We start from the raw sequence: 15,999 nt of genomic DNA on the forward strand, positions 1-15,999 counted from the left end.
GCTGGGAACCAGGGCAAGCCCATTCCTTTCCTGAGTATCCCCACAACCCCATTCCAAGCCCTCCCATCCCCATGGCAGCTGGGTGCGACCCATAGCTGAGATGGATATTCAGGGATGCCTGGTGGTCTGGGATTCGAGTGGTGTTCCCGGCATCACTGTCCAGATGTGCTCTGTCATCACATCCCTGATGGCTGTGACTGCCCACTGCCTCCCTTTCCTGCTCCAGCTATTACTTACCTTTAATGGAAGTATCAGGGACATTCTTGGCTGCTAATTGAATGAGGGTTTGGGGCTTGGTGGCAAATCACTGCTGATTCACTTCTCCCTCAGCTGCCTCTTGTCCTTCCATTGTCTCATGGGGATGCCTGGCTCTAGGCTGCAAAATGGGGTTTGGAACTCTTTTCCTATGGGAAAAAATGCCACAAATGAGGACATGTGAGCAAGCGTGTGTATGGGCTGAGGTCCTCTGGGAAATGCTCGCTGCCTGCAGGTTTGGGGGTTCGGCCATTGGGTGCAGTGGTGAGAAATGGAGCCCTTTTGGGTTAGTAAGGAGCTCTGCAGAAGAGAGGAGATGGCAGGCAAAATGCTTCAGCAATCTCTCAAAGAAATTGCTTACTATAATATTCCCCCGTGTGGCTGTATCGTGATTTTAAGAGCCATTTTCCCACAATTTTACCCAGTCTAGAAGCACATCTCTCCGAATATGTAGAAAGCATCATGAAAAAGCTAATCAGCCCCGTGGTGCTCTCCACGTGTGTTATTCTGTGGATGCGCTCAGCTCTCACCTTGTTTTCCTCACCCTGCCTGCGTGAGATGCCGCCTTGCTATGCAGAAATCACAGTGTGATTGGGGAAAAAAAACAGCAAAAAATATCTCAAACTGGAGTCCTTCCCTTTGCCCATCCCTGGAGGGCTTTGATTCCTTTTCAGAGAGCATGGGCCTCCTCACACTGTGTGCCAGGGACATTGGCTGTGTGGCATGGGGACCAGATGTCATGCAGAAAGCTGCTTGGTGTCATTGTGGGATTGATGCTGAGGTGGGAAACGGGCAGCCCCAATGGCATCAAGGTGGTGGGAGCAAGCAGGAGGCTTGGCACAGCCCTGATTTGTGCACAGGGCCATGGCTGTTAGCAGCGATGGGTAAAAACATTTTGCCTCCCAGGCATTACAGCAGCATCCGTGCTGCTAATTAAAAATGCATGGCAAGGCATCAAGGGAGCTGACGGGCCACAGCTGCTTGCTGTAAACCCAAAATCCGCCTTGTTGACATGATGGATGGGTTGGGGGTGATAAATACAGGGGGTCACAGTGCTGTGCCTTTGGCTCTGAGGTCCTGAGCATCACTCATGCCTTTATCCCTGTGCATTCCCAAGGAGGGAGAGACGTTGGTGAGCGAAAGTGGAGGGAGCCAAGTGCTGGGTTTTCTAGGGTAGAGGAGCTGAGGAAGTGCCACCCCAAGGGCTTAACACCATCCAAACTTTTAACTAAGTGTGCTGTTTTTCCCCTAAATGGCTCCTGGTCATTGAGCCCTGCCAGGTGAGCCCAGTGATGCTGCTGCATGCATCCCGAGCAGCCATGGGCAGGGTGCTGGTTTTTGCTCTCTCTTGGCTCAGCTGTTTGCTAGCACTTAAAGTCAGACCCTCTCCTTCTTGCCAACTGTTCCTTTTTTTTTTTCCTCTTTATTTCTTTTTTAATGTGTGCGCACTGAAATGACACAGCAAGAAACAAACTGTGTCTGCTGGATCTGCAGCTTCGAAGGCTTGCTCCGCTGAGAGCTGCCTGCTTACACCCTCCTCCTGCTTGCCAAGGGAACGGCTCTGTCCTGAGCCAGAGGAACAGAGCAGAACTTGATGCTCTGGAACTGCCCTACAAGGACAGAGGGTTTCAGCCCCTCTTTATTAAGCCCAGGGGCTGTGATTCCGTTGGCATCCCATGAAAGGTCCTGCTGGCAACCCATGGAGGGTCTCATTGGCGTCCCGTGGTATGCAGTGCTGGGGGGTCTGGGTGTGATTTCTCAGCAGATCAGAGTAGAACAGAACCAAAGTCAGTCTCCACACCCGTATCAAGCACTTTCAAAACACTTAATTTTTCATAATGCTTTTAGCAACGCGTTGTTTTCTTAGTCTGAAATTGAAATGTTTCATTTAGAAAACAGGAAAAATGAAATACACAGGAACTCTTCCCTGTCTCCCCATTCCTACCCAGCAGGATGCGTGCCCGCACAGTTCAGCCCTCACCAAGAATCCCATTGTGGGGAGCCCTGGTACTCTGGGGTCTGCACAGTGCTGTGGGCACAGCGTTGGGCACCCACTCAGGATAGGATACGGCCCAGCCTTTGCTCTGTGAAGGAAATACAGCAATTTCCTCATTAACCTAATTTGGAGAAGAAAAGCATTTTCATTCAGATCTTGTACAGCACTGGGGTCGCTGACAGATACCAGGCACAGCTGGCGGGGAGTGAAGCATGGCCCTGCACGCAGGATATCAAATTATAGCTATTAAAGGGAAGAAGGAGATCTGTTACTGTGCTGTGGAGCTGCAGTGGGTGTCAAGGTCTTGAGGGAGCTGGTTAGGTCAGGGAATCTGCTGGGAGAGTTCTTTAATTTCTTTTTTTTTATCTTTTGGCTGGACTGTGATGCTGCTCCTACTGATCTGTGCCAGGGAGGCTCAGTACCGGCTCTGATCCTCAGACCCCACAGTACTGGGGTCTGGGAGGTGATGGTGTGCACAGTCCTGCTACATCTGCCTGTGGGCCTTGCTCCCAAGCTGTGTTTATTCCCTAAGCAAGTGGATTATGGTAATATCTGAATATTACCCCAATCTAATTACGTGCCATTTGGGTTTGGATTAGAGCAGATATCGCAGAGGCTCTCCTGATGCAGATGGATTTGGACAGAGGACATGGCTGTGCTGCTGCTCAGAGCAGGGACCATCGCTGAGACTGTTTCTCTCAATAGCAAACCTTATCTGCTTGTCCGTCCAGCATCACCCTTCCTTCCCTTGCACTTTCTGTCAAACCACTGGGAATCCAAAGGTGCCCTGCAAAGGCAGAAGGTGCTTTTTGCTAATATTTTACGCAGGAAAAACTGAGTTTGTGGTTGTTTTATTATTTTTTCCCAGCACAGCAAAAAAATCCTGAAGTTTCTCATGCTGAGGGAGGGTATGTGTGGGCTGCGAGCCTGTGCTTTGCGTTCGACGGCAGTATATATTTAGACTTCTTTAGACTTCTGGCCCCTGAGTGAGACCTGCTTTTGCAGCTCCCTATGCCTTTTCCTGCCCTTTGGAAATATAGGAGCTGCCAAAGTAACAGGGCCAGTCCATGTGGTGGCCTTGGTGGTGGGTATGGTGCTAGCACTATCACCCTGGTGGCCCGAGCCGGTGAGGTGGCTTGGGTCATTTGTATGCTTTGTATATGTCAGTGTCTCACGCGTTCCTGGAGGTGGTAGTGAACACATTTTGTGGTCAGGCAGCCAAGGAAGAGTGTGGCTGGTGGTATTTTAGGATGGAGTGATTCACAATGGGCTTTCAGGGAGGTGGTGGAGTCTCCATCCCTCAAGGTATTGAATAAATGTGTGGATGTGGCACTAATGGGCATGAGTTAGTGGTGGGACTCAGTGATTCACTTTGATGGATGGCCTTGGTGAACTTGAAGGTCTTTCCAACCTGAATGACTCTGTGATTCTGTAATGAGAAGGTTGTTGCCTTAAAGGTGAAGAAGAAGGACCAGACATCAGGTGGCTCCTCAGTTTCCCAAAGGCTTTGTATGAGCAACAGGCCCATCTTCAGCACAAGGCCCGGGGCAGGAAGGAGTTTCTTCATTTAAAGGAGTTGCAGCTTTGGTGTGGTCTGAGGATTGAACTACCTGTGGTCTGGCCTCCCTGGACCCTTCATGAGATGTCCTGCTGGGTCCTGAGCAAGTGGGAAGTGGGGAATCTATGGGAATGCACAAGGTGGTGAATTACTGTCTGTGGAAGGGTATTAGGAGTGAATGGTGCTCCAAATATAAAGGAAAAGGGGCTGCTTGTTAAAGAAAGTGATTTCCTTGTGCCAGAGAAGTTGGGAAGTGCCAAAATTCAAGCAACATGGACCTCGTGCAGAGTGCTCAAAGGAGCAGTAAGTGGTTTCTCACCTCTGTCAATCACGGAACCGTTAATGTTGGAAAAAAACAAAGAGATCACCAAGTCCAACCATCAGCCCATCCCCACCATGCCCACTAAACATCACTCAAGGTGACATCTACCCTTTTCTTGAGCACTTCCAGAGACAGTGACTCCACCACTTCCTTGGGCAGCCCATTCCACACCTCACCCCTCTTTCAGTGAAGAAATTTTTCCTAATATCCAACCTGGAATAAGGGGATGTTTGGGCACAGACCCCCATACCAGGTGAACCCAAACTTCTCAAACTTCTGGTGAACCCAAGGGCAACAAAAGGATGCATAGTGTGACCAAGAACACGGGCACGGCCACAGCCCATTGTGCCCACCAGCTTGACGATGAGCATCACCCCCACTGCATTTAGGGGGAGCTGGCACATAGATGGCAGGTCTGGTCCTGCGTATTTATAACAGCTCTGGCATGCTGGGGGAGGCACCAGCTGACTGGGGAAGAGTGAATGCAGTGCCTATATTTAAAAGCGGGGGGAGGAAGGGAAAAGTAAGGCAGGCAGGAATAGGGCTGCGAGCCTGACCTCAATTGCATGCCATTTCGGAACAGATTTTGGAGGCGAAAGAGGAAAATGAATCATGGGTTTGCCAAAGGTAGGTCATGCCGGGCTAACCTGGCATCCAAGGACTGGTTTTCTAAGTGCAGGAAACATGCAGAGCCGCTTGTCGTAGTAATGCTTTCCCTAAGGGGAAGGGTTGGCGGAGCAGAGGTAGTGGGAAGGGAGCAGCACCAAGGTGGGGCTGGTTTAGGGCTCTCAGGGTGAGTCGTGTGCGTGTTGGAGAATGACGAGGATATACCTCCCAAGAACTTGGGTCTTTGTAACTGGAAGGTGCCAGGATGGAGATGGAGGGGAAAGAAGAGAAGCTTTCAGGCAGGATGGTGAGGTCTCAGCAGCATCATGCACGGATGCAGCAGGACCTGTCAGCATTGCTCACTTGGGTCTCCTGTGTACATGGATGATGAACTGAGCCTGGACCGGAGCAGACGAGGGGCTGCTGGATGAACGAAGAGGGAGAGGCAGTCATGCGGGAGAAAACTGAATGAACCTTACTTGAGCTACCAGAGCAGAGCCTGGGAATGGCAACAGTCACCATCTATAAATACTTCAGGATGGGAAACAGGGAAGAGAAGAGCTATGTAAGCCAGAGGTCAATGTTGGCAAAACTACAAATGGATATCAACTGTCCACAAATAAATTTAGGCTGAGACTTAGGGACAACCATTAGAGTGGTTGCCATTTCCAGTGGGAACAGTGCATTTTTCAGGGTTAGGCACTCCTCAGCTTTGAGGTGGAGAGGTAGTCTCACTGTCTACTATGGGTTTGAGAAGCAGTGAGAAATGCTGAGCTCTTAGGGAACAGAAGAGAAAATGCTGGCAATTAGAGCAGGGTGATGCTGGTCCCCATTGCTCTAAATTTAGCTGTGCTTTCAGGGCACAACAGTGTGTGGGGAAAGATGCCTTCTTCACCTGCAGGAATGGAGCCCCTGTGCTGAGAGCTTGGGGGAAAGCCCTTGGCTCTCAGGCTTGGTCTTGGTGGGGAGTGACCCCAACACTGGTGGTAGATACCCAGTGGCACCTGGACAGCGGAGTAGAGTCCAGTGTGAGCTTGTTCCAAGAGGTTCACAGTGCCTTGATTGCCATGGGAAATGCTGCTGTTGGAGAGCAGTGGCCTGGCACCGGGACTCATGGGTGAGTCCAAGTATCTCTGGAGAGCAACGGTGAGTATGGGATTTCAGTGCATCATTCGCATTTCCTGGAATGGAGACCAACCTCAGGGTAGGGGTTGGCATGCAGCACTGGTGTCTCTCCCAGCAGCATCCTTCTGTGTGCTGGTTGGTGCCCACAGCCAGATGTACTGGTGGCCCCAGTACCTGTGTGGTGGTCACCAGAGGTGGCTACCTGCCCACTTGCAGGTTCCTGTGCTGGCCGATGGGGAGACGTGGTGCCAATGACTCAGACAGAGATGAGGGCTTAATTAGCACGGGGAGAGGAGGAAGAAAGAGAAAAGAGAAAGAGCCTTTCATTGCAACAAGATTGATGCCACCTCCCCCAGACAGTCACGTTCTGCCGCATCACCCTCCAGCCTGGCATCATGTGCACAGTGCCTTACACTAGGGGACAAATGGGGCCAGGGAGTGGCTGCGAGGGGTGAGGGGGCATGGCTTTTATTAAAAGCTTTGTTTGGTGAATAACTGTCTGGAGCTGCAAACTGCTTCATGCAGCCAGAATGGAACAGTACGGCGGGATGATGGCAGAAGCCTATTGTCAGGGTTGGCGAAGAGCTGGTCACCCCAAGGAGCTTGGTGTGGTCAGTACAGAAGGAGAATCTTCCTGCACCTGAATTAATGTACCTTCTGCTTGTGCTGTGCATAACGTCACCCCTGTGATTTCTTTCCCCTCCAGACCAATGATGCCTTAGGAGCCACCTGGAACTGGCTATACTTCATCCCCCTCATCATCATTGGATCCTTCTTTGTCCTCAACCTTGTCCTGGGAGTGCTGTCAGGGTAAGCAAGTCACCATCCTCCTGGCATGTGCCTGAGCCCTGTGCCTGGCCCTGGTGCTGCCATGTCCCAAAACCTTGCTACTCCCCTCCATGCCTGTCTCACAACAAGGGGCTGAAGATTTTGGTGTTTTGATGTGCAAGAAGTTGTTGACTGTGACTGGGAGGGAAGAGGGAGAGGAAGAGATATAGAAATGCCTATGAGTTTGGGTTGTGTCTGTAGCCAGGTGCACATTCGACAGCTGATGGAGCGTGGTGGGCATGGGATGGGTTTGGGAGCTGTTGGCTGGGGATCCCCAGCATCACTTGCACATGGAGGGGGACACAGGGGAAAGATGATTGTCTTATTCCTGATCTTCCATGTGGAACAGAGATTTTCCTCCAAGCCGTCAGGCTGGCCTTGGAGAGAAAAAGGCTTCTTGTTTCCATGACAATGAACTGCGGCTGCATTAGCGCATCCCCAGCACTGGCAGAGGTTGGCATGTGGGGAGGGCGGCTGGTGGTAGGCTGTGCAGAGTGAGGGCAGTGGGGCATGGTGGGTGGGGTGTTCCTGCTGGGGTGTAATCAGCAACCCCATGGAGTACCTTGAGGGTGTTCCAAGATGCTTTTTTTGGGCACAGGATGGCTGTGTGGCCAGAGACAGCCTACAGTGAGGAAAAAAAAAAGACTTCTTTGCATGTACATCATATGATTCCTTGGTCCTTGTTTTGAGTGTTGTGTGATGTCAGAATGCGGGGATTAAAGTGGAAGCTGACCATCTCCATCACTGTCTTAAACGTCCCCATGAGTTCAGGTGTGATGGCAGTGGCATGTTCCTCTCTTGATGTCTGTCTACAGCAGGACTGTGTGGGGCAACCCTTCCTGCATCCGCTGAATTGGATGCAGGCACCTCAGGCTTTTCCCAGGCGCTGGCTGGCATTTCCAATGTTTGTTTATTGCTGATAGGGTTTGTACTGGGGAAGGATGCAAGTGGGTGGGTGGCCTAATTGGCAATGGAGATGCTCTTGTGGTGTGCCAGCTACCTAAGGAAAAGCTTGACTGCTCAGCTCCTGGAGGGGTGGGCAAGATGATGGAGGCAGCCAGATGGGCTGTGCATGGCCACCAGTGAGGCCACAGCCTCCCTGGGTGCAGGACCTGGTTGAGGCTGGCTGTCCTCGTGATGAGGCTGTTGGAGGACTGTGAAATGCGGTGTCCTCAGAGTGGAGGCACGCAAAGGCTGCCTTCCTTACTTTGCTTGCAAAGGTTTTGTTGGTTTTAACATTTCTCACCATTCTGTTGTGCTGAAAGAGAGCACTGGGCTCTGCTCTGGGAGGCAAAGGCTGGCTTTTCTACTCCGCATCCCCCTGCGCTGGGCTGAGCAGGGAGGGGGTGGTTGCACTGGGATGTGGTCTGGCCTCCTGCCTTCCCGGCTACAGCTCAGCAGCTGTTCTCAGTGGGGAGCCAACCAGCCACCCAAGGCAGGTCATGAATGCCAAGAGGCTGCAGGAGGACATTTGTTTCATATGCCACCATTAGAAGTTTGCCTGAGCCCAGATTTAGCAATCTTCTGGTTGCGATGCGCATCTCTCCCAACAGTCAGTTCCCCAACTGTTAGGCTGAGCCATGACCTCCGTGATGTAAACAGCCTGGATCCATCTGCTCCTGAGCACTAAGTATGTGGGAGAGAAAAAGCAATGATTTCCATCATGCCGAGGCCTCTCGGTTTGCTCTCTAAATACTGACACACACACATGCGCTGGAATTGCATGCACCGCTATTAGCAGAGATGGAGTAGCTCCAGGCAGGGGCTTGGAGAGCCAGATCTTCTGGGGCTTTGGCATTTATTACTGCGTCTATTAACTTTTTCCCCTCTATGGGTGCAATTACAGATCAATTAATTCCAACTGAAAGCAGGAAAGGGAAAAAAAAAAAATTGGCCCCGTTCCTCTTTGTGCACATTTCGCAGGTATAAAGCCCAAGGAGATGTGACTGCTCAGCTTTTAAAGCTCCACAAGCTCCTGAAATAACCCTGGCAGGAGCATCAGAGAGAGCAGGGAAGGAGCAGCCACTGCAGTGCTGTGGGGTGGGGAGCTCAGGAGCACGACTCGATGCGTCGTGTGTCCTAGGGCTGGTGTAACCCAGGGCGATGCCAAAGCAAGAAGTTGAGCAGTGATGGCAAGAGAAATGAAATCTATCTGCCTTGTACCAAACAAGAGAGTAATTTAAATCCTCCTAATTGCTTCCACTCATCCTGGTGATGTTAAGTCTTTTCTCCCTTTGAGTCTTTTCTGCCCCCCACCTTCAGCTCTTGCACTAAGCCTTTGAAAGAAACGACTAATGTTATAATTAAAGGATCAATTTGGCAAGATTTCTTTGTCTTAAGATCTTCTTTCTTTCAGGTTGGGTTAGCACTGCGTTCCCAGTCTCCTGAGAGTATTCTTCAGCTCCTCCAGGAGCCTTCTGTACCATCTCTGAAATCTTTTCACTTCGCTTCATTTGGATTTTTTTTTCCTACCCAATTTTGAGGCATAACAAATGATGAATAAGATTAAGTTTTAACAATTAATGATCGGGGCGTCAAAGGCACAAAGGCACAAGTGCACGTTGTCAATGGAAGCAGGGGTTTCTGCTGGCCCACGTTTGAGCTGGATCAGGTGGTTTGAAGCCAGAGGTGGATGTGGGGTGGGTGCCCCATCCCTACAGACAGACATGTCAGGCTGGAGGGGCTCTGAGCACTGATGGAGCTGTAGGTGTCCCTGCTCAGGGCAGGGCAGTGGGACCAGATGGCCTTTAAAGGTCCCCTCCAAATCAAATGGTTCTATGATTAATGCCTTGGAGGTGCTTGTGGAGAAGTCTTGTGGGGACGTCATGAATGACAGCAAGATGCCAACAAATGTGCCCAGGAAATATTGCGCTGGAAGCTTACATTGTGTTTTCTTTGGCACTAGTGGCATCTTGAGGAGTGGTTTAGAGGAGGGCAGGATGTCTTTGCCCACTGTGTATTTGGGAATTTGCTCTTCTGAGCTGTAATGGGGATGTAGATTTGGGCTGCACTTGTTGCTGTGCTCTGGAGAAGCTCTCATCTCCCCAACATAGCGCTTGAGCACCTTCTGTGGCTGATGCAAAGGAGCGATGCTCATCTATATTCAGCAGCCAGGTGGGCATCCATATTCATTGAGCACCTCTCCGCCTCGCCTGCTTGTGCCACCTGTCCCCGAGGCCCCAGGCCCCATGTGAACACGCTGCCTGACAAGAGGAGCATGTCAGGACTGCCACGTCCCCCATGTCACTGGGAGCGTCGCCTTCTCCTGCAGCCAGCGGGACCAGAGAGAAAAACCCACAGCCACGAGGCAGTGCAAGGTTCTCCCCTTTGATTTCTCCTTGGGAATTATTTGCTGGCACAGCTCAGCCGCTCCGTGTTCGCTGTTTTTCTCGCAGATGTGCTCTGCGGACTCCCTGTGGTCTGCAGGCTGCAGGTGAGGGGCTCACTTTGATGCTCTTCAGAAAGCACTCGGCAGCGAGCTCTTTCTTTTGGAGATTGTTTTTGGAGCTGTTTGTTCCAGTTCTTCCCTATTTCAGTTAGCAATAGCATCCATGAACTCCTTGACTGGGTAGATGGATCAGCCTGATGACTGGGCTGAAGGTCTTCTCCAACACAGGTGATTCTACAGCTTCGGCAATGCCCAGCTCCTTGTAGTGGCCATGATAAGGAGAGGTTAATTTAGGAAAATGTAGGTTAGATGTGAGGAGGAAATTCTTCACTCAGAGTGGTGAAGTGCTGGCACTGCTGCCCAGAGCTGTGGGTGCCCCATCCCTGGAGGTTCCCCAGGCCACGGATGGGCCCTGGGCAGCCTGAGCTTTGGGAACAGCGAGCCCACAGCAGAGGGAGCTGGGGGGTTTTGAGGCCCCTTCCAACTCAGTCATACTGTGATTCTCTGAAAGAGGTGCTTTACACCTTTGCTGGGTGGGTTGGGCAGGATCTCCCAAATGAATCACTGCACATTATCAGTCCTCTGTACGCTGTAGGCGGCTGTTTGTTTGTTTTGCAGTGGCAATGACATATCTAGCAGTTGTTGTGGGTTTTGCACTTGATGGTTGGTTCTGAATCCATTGTATTTGCGTTTTGAAGCCATCAATTAGAGAGCTTGAAAGTTGCTGGGATGATAACGTGATGAAATACTGAAAAATGGTGATTTTTCATGCTGCATCAGTACTAGCCCCACACCTCCCATCTGCAGACTGCTGTTGCTTGCAAAGAGGGACAAAACCTGCCTTGTTTACAGAGGATGAAATGCAGAGCCCAGGAGAGGATGGGAGGAGCGGCATGTCCTTGGAACAGTGGAAGCACAGATGCAAACCCCACCTTGTCACATTGAGACACATGTTGAAGCTGAGGCTCTGCAGCTGGATGTCAGCGGCTTAACATCTGATATTTACCCTCTTTGACCTTTGTTTTTCTCTACTTCAAAACAATAAGCTCTGCCGGCTCGTGGCTGCTCTGAGCCCAGCCTGTGTCCTGGGAAACTCAGCTGCATTTAAAGGTAGCAGTGCACGGAACAGCAGGGCTGAGCCGAACATGCAGCAAACCTCCGTGTGTGCGTTTCTCCTCAGATCCCAGAGTGTCACTCATTGGGAGGAGCACAGTGTCCTATGAAATAGCTGGCCACTGGTAGCCCTGTCTCCACTGCCTTTGGGCCCTACATGGGGCCGCACATCTGCATCTCTTGGAGGAACCAGCTTATGAAAGAACCTCTGGGGATGGGAACTTTGGTGGTTCCTCACTGGAGCCACTCAATTCCCTGTTCACTGTTGGGGACAGTTGCCTGTTTGCACTGCCTTTTCCCTGTGCTTTCACGTGGGCATTGCTTTCCCCTTCTGCCTCTGTTTTTGTTCACAGAAAACCCTTCTCCTCTTGGCGCATGGTGTCAATGCAAATCAGTGTGACGTGCTCTGTGTGAATCATTCATGCTGCTCGCTGTCAGCCCTGTCTAACACAAGCCCCTGTAGGACCTGGCAGAGGGCTTCCAGTGGTACCCATTAGAAAACCTCTTTTAAATCACAAGCTTCTCCCAAGATAGAGGGTAATCATCAGCATCTGCCTCTGCTAAATGGATCGCTGATGTAAGGCACGACCTCAGCAGCACAGCGCCTAGACCCTCTGGCTGGCAGTGCCAGCCCTGCTACTTGCTTGTACCTTCTGTTTAAGCTCTAGCACCAGCTTACAGGGAGCACTTGCTGCTCTTGTTTTAGTTCCTTTACTCCTCTTAGGTAGATACCAGCTGATCCTCCTGTTCTGCACCTGTCTCATCTATCCTCTCCAAATCTCTAGGTGCCAGCTCTGTCCCTCAACCTTTCTGGAGGTGAAAGTGTTTTTCCTCAAGCTGTGATGCTCAAAACAGGAGCCGTGAGCCTCCCTCATGCTGAGCAAAGCAGAAGCATTACCTGGTGCCTTACAGATGGCATCTCTTGCTACACGGCCCACTACAACTGGCTTTCTTACAGCAGCACGCTACTGCTGCCTCAGCTTCAGCATGTGAGCCTCTTCCCACCCCATCTGCTGCTGCGTGTCATTTTATGACCATTTTGGTAGCTGGTTTGCTGGCAGTGTGCTTACTGGTGGTGAAAGGTGATTCTGTGGAGGTGGTTGGCTTCTTTGAAAGCATGGAAACCACAGCGTTGGTGCGACCTGTGCTATAGATAAGGCTAGTGAAGTACTGGCACAGGCTGCCCAGGGAGGTGGTGGGGTCACCATCCCTGGAGGTGTTACAGAACCATGGAGATGTAGCACTGAGGGATGTGGGCAGTGGGCATGGGATGGGGGTGGTGTTGGACGTGATGATCTTAGTGTTTTTTTCCAACCTCAATGATTCTATATATCCCCTCTGGACTCCAAGATGTTCCTGGTGTAATACAAGTGGGTTGCAGCATCTGTGATAGTTTTTCTCTTAGCCTTATTTTTATTTTTTTTTTCCCCAAATGAGGCTGCTCTGAGGATGCTTTCACATGGTTTCTTCTCCTATTAAAACTTGACCTTGGCCCTGCAGTGCTTTGAGCCAAAAACACCAATGAAGAAGAGGAATCTAGTGGTTGGCAACCCTGCTCATAGTATGAGGGTGGAAGCGGATGGTCTTTAAGGATCCTTCCAACCCAAGCAGTTCTATGGTTCTATGAATGCACAGCTGCAGCAGCAGCCTAGAGAAGGAAGGCTGCCCCAAGATCTCCTGCTGGGCACAGGAGTGGGAACGAAGAACGATTTGCAGGCATGGGAAGAGCAAACCATCTGCTCCTATGGCCTTGGCAGGCTGGGCATGGGGTATGGATGCTGCCTCACTGGTGTGAGAACAGATGGCACTGAGCTCCCACCACAATTTCTAGCCCTTCCATCCATCTCTCAGTGCCTGCCATGGGTATTCCCAAGGCAAGTGGTGACACTGGGTCCTACACAGCCCCACATTTGGCACAAGGTGGGTTTCACTATGGCAAGGGAATTTTTCCATGCTGGAGGCTTGAATGTGCCTGTGCAGATCTGCGGACCTTCCATAGGACTGGGGAGTGATGCCGGATCTCTTTGCAAAGCCAAACAGTGCTGTTTCACGGGGCACAACCTAACACCATAGGGAGCAGCATCCTTCATGGCAGCCAGCTCCGTGCTTGGAGCGTTCCCAGGCGGCTGTCAGTCAGCACGGCCAGCCCTGCGCTCACTGCACAGCGCTATCTCTACCCGCTGCTGCAAATTGGCTCTGAGCAATCCTTGATCTGTCAGCATCGCCTACCCACTCTCAGATGTCACCAGCCCCCGCTGCTGCCCTGCTCGGTAACGTATCTCACTGAAATGTAATAATTCATTAAGTTGAGTTTAACTTTTCCCTCCTCCCCTCCCCCCCTTCCTCCTCCTAATGGACAAAAGCAATTAGGCTCCATTAGGGAGCAGGAGTGTGGGAAGCATCTCCCTCGGAGCTGCTGCCACAGCAGAAAGGACCGTTGTGTCCCTGGGTGTGTGTGCGTGTGGCACCAGCTTCTTGCAGTCAGGGTTCTGCAAGGCAATGCTTGGCCATGGGGAGATGGCGCTTTGGCTTTCATTTCTCTTGGCTGCAGGGGGCTGGGGGCTTTCCTGTGCAAACCATGCCCAGCCGAGCCAGGCTCAATGAGATTGCTGGAGAAGATGATACAAAGACACGGGTCACACCAGGGCACAGCATCAGTGGGGTAAAGGCACGGTCCCCACTGGCTCTGGCTGCCGATGGCATCTTCTCTCTCCTTGGCATCTCCATGTTAGCAGTGCACAGAAGCTGGCGTGGGGGATGAAGCGCAGCCAGCACCATCCTGCCTTTCCCCCGCGCAAGGCAAGGAGCTGTTCCACATGCCGTGCCCAAAGCGAGTGCCTTTCCCCGCCGGCTGTGGGAGGTGCTCCCCGCCCTCCTTCCCTCCACTTAGGCTGCTTTTCTCTTCCTTTCCTTTTGTTCTCTCCCCCTTCCCTGCCCCAGGAAGAAAGTCTCATTTTGGGCTGAAAGCTGGAGCTGGAAGGAGAGAGTCATTTGATGCTCAATGCCGGAGCGGCAGGAAACTTCACCTTCCTGGGGTGGAATTAAAAATGCTTGAATTGTCTGCGGATCTTAAACAAGAGATGCAGGGAACATTTCAGGGCTTTTCACACAAACACATGCTCACACACATGCAAAAGCCCACACAGCATTAAGGGTGTAATAGCTCAGCTGGGGTGATGCACTTGAACTCCCCCTGCAGCAGACAGACCAATTCTTTCAGTTATTTGGAATATTCTAAGATTGGAGATTGCTGCTGGGCTCCAGGGAGAGAGATGTTTGTCTTGTAGCTTGTTCTCCACAATCGTGTTCCTCCTGGTGTGCAATCCAAGTCCTGCAGGACTTGGGAACATCAGCCAGCAAATTCCATCCCGATGATGAGAAAGGGTGTGCTGGGGGATGTCTGGGGCAGGGGGTGCCCCCTGTGTGCCAACCTGCTCCTTGCTAGAGTTGTAACGTGTGAATGGATATGCCCCAGGTGCTTGGTGTGTGTCAACGATGGGTATGGTATCTAGAACGTTTGGATGTGTTTAGGAGTGGATGTAAGCACATGGATGCTGCCATATCCATGCACATTAGAAGCTGTGTGAGCAGTGGGCATGATGTTAGCTCTGAGGTCCTTAGGATGACAACAGGAGTATCTCAAATCGTGGGAAGAACCTCCAAGGAGAGGCTGGAGAGAGAAAGGAAGATCCCCAGTCAGAGCCTAAAAGCATGTACCCTAGTGAATGGTATTGCAGGAGAGAGCCCAGAGAGGTGATGGATGTCCCATCCTTAGAGACATTCAAGGTCAGGCTGGATGGGACTCTGAGCACCTGATGGAGTTGTAGGTGTCCCTGTTCATTGCAGGGAATTGGACTAGATGGCCTTTAAGTGTCCCTTCCAACCCAAACAACTCTATGATTCTATAAGAATCCCACTTCATTGTGGCTTGCTGGAGATTGAGAGGGAACCCAGAGCAAATTTGCCAACTGGTGTGGAACTTGGAGCAAAGGAAGTGTTTGGCAACTGTTGCTGGAGAAGCAGATGAACCTTGGATGGAGCATCACCCGCCTTCTTCCCCGTGCACTGTGTGCTTCCTGTGCACAAAGAGCTGAGAGCTTCCCAGTGCTGTTTCTCTGCCCTCTTTGCTCATCCAATGCTTCTCAAGAATGAATCCACTATCCAAGGACTGTTCCTTCTGATTCAGCCAACCCAACTCTTGGCATGCTGGCTTTGGCCATCGGTTGGGTGACAACAGCAGAAACAGCTGTGACTGGAGGCAGCGAGGTGAGGGGTGTGTGCTGTGGATGGGTTGTCCATGGGACCCCTGTGTGTGCTCTCATCACCACTCTGTGCTATTGCAGGGAGTTTGCCAAAGAACGTGAGCGCGTGGAGAACCGCCGGGCCTTCATGAAGCTGCGGCGACAGCAGCAGATCGAGCGGGAGCTCAACGGCTACCGGGCCTGGATAGACAAAGCGGGTAAAGGGCTGGGATCCCAGGGGGCGGTGGGAATGCAGGGTGGTTGGGATGGAGAGTGCTCTCCTTGCAGCCCCAAGGTGGTCCTGGTGCTCACAATGGGCATGTGGGTGAGCTCAGCCCCGGCAGACATGATGGCAAGTTGAACTTGTGAGTGAACGGAGAAGAGATGTTGTGATCAGCAAAAGGAGTTAGCAGAGGGCAAGGAGCCCTTCAGAAATCTCACAGGGATACGTGGAGGGTTTTATTCTGAAAGCATGACTCAGAAACAAGATTTTCTATCTACAGTATTCAGCTTATTTAGTTATTATTTAGTTATTGTTTAGTAGGGTCGATCAGAAGTCATTTCTCA

The 15,999-nt window shown here is 51.4% G+C and overlaps 1 protein-coding gene across 3 annotated transcripts in view; it reads left to right on the forward strand.

Moving 5' to 3' along the window:
* Positions 1-15,999, forward strand: part of CACNA1E (calcium voltage-gated channel subunit alpha1 E) — a 65,971-nt gene that overhangs the window by 14,758 nt on the left and 35,214 nt on the right. For all 3 annotated transcript variants that reach the window (XM_042819737.1, XM_042819738.1, XM_042819739.1), the window contains exons 7-8: positions 6,569-6,672; positions 15,535-15,650. In XM_042819737.1, coding sequence (XP_042675671.1) covers positions 6,569-6,672; positions 15,535-15,650 — 220 coding nt within the window. The remainder of the gene's footprint in view (positions 1-6,568; positions 6,673-15,534; positions 15,651-15,999) is intronic.

Source organism: Centrocercus urophasianus, unplaced genomic scaffold, assembly GCF_019232065.1.
Source record: "Centrocercus urophasianus isolate 14NV4802_14NV808 unplaced genomic scaffold, USGS_Curo_1.0 seq_18, whole genome shotgun sequence".
Lineage (NCBI taxonomy): Eukaryota > Metazoa > Chordata > Aves > Galliformes > Phasianidae > Centrocercus > Centrocercus urophasianus.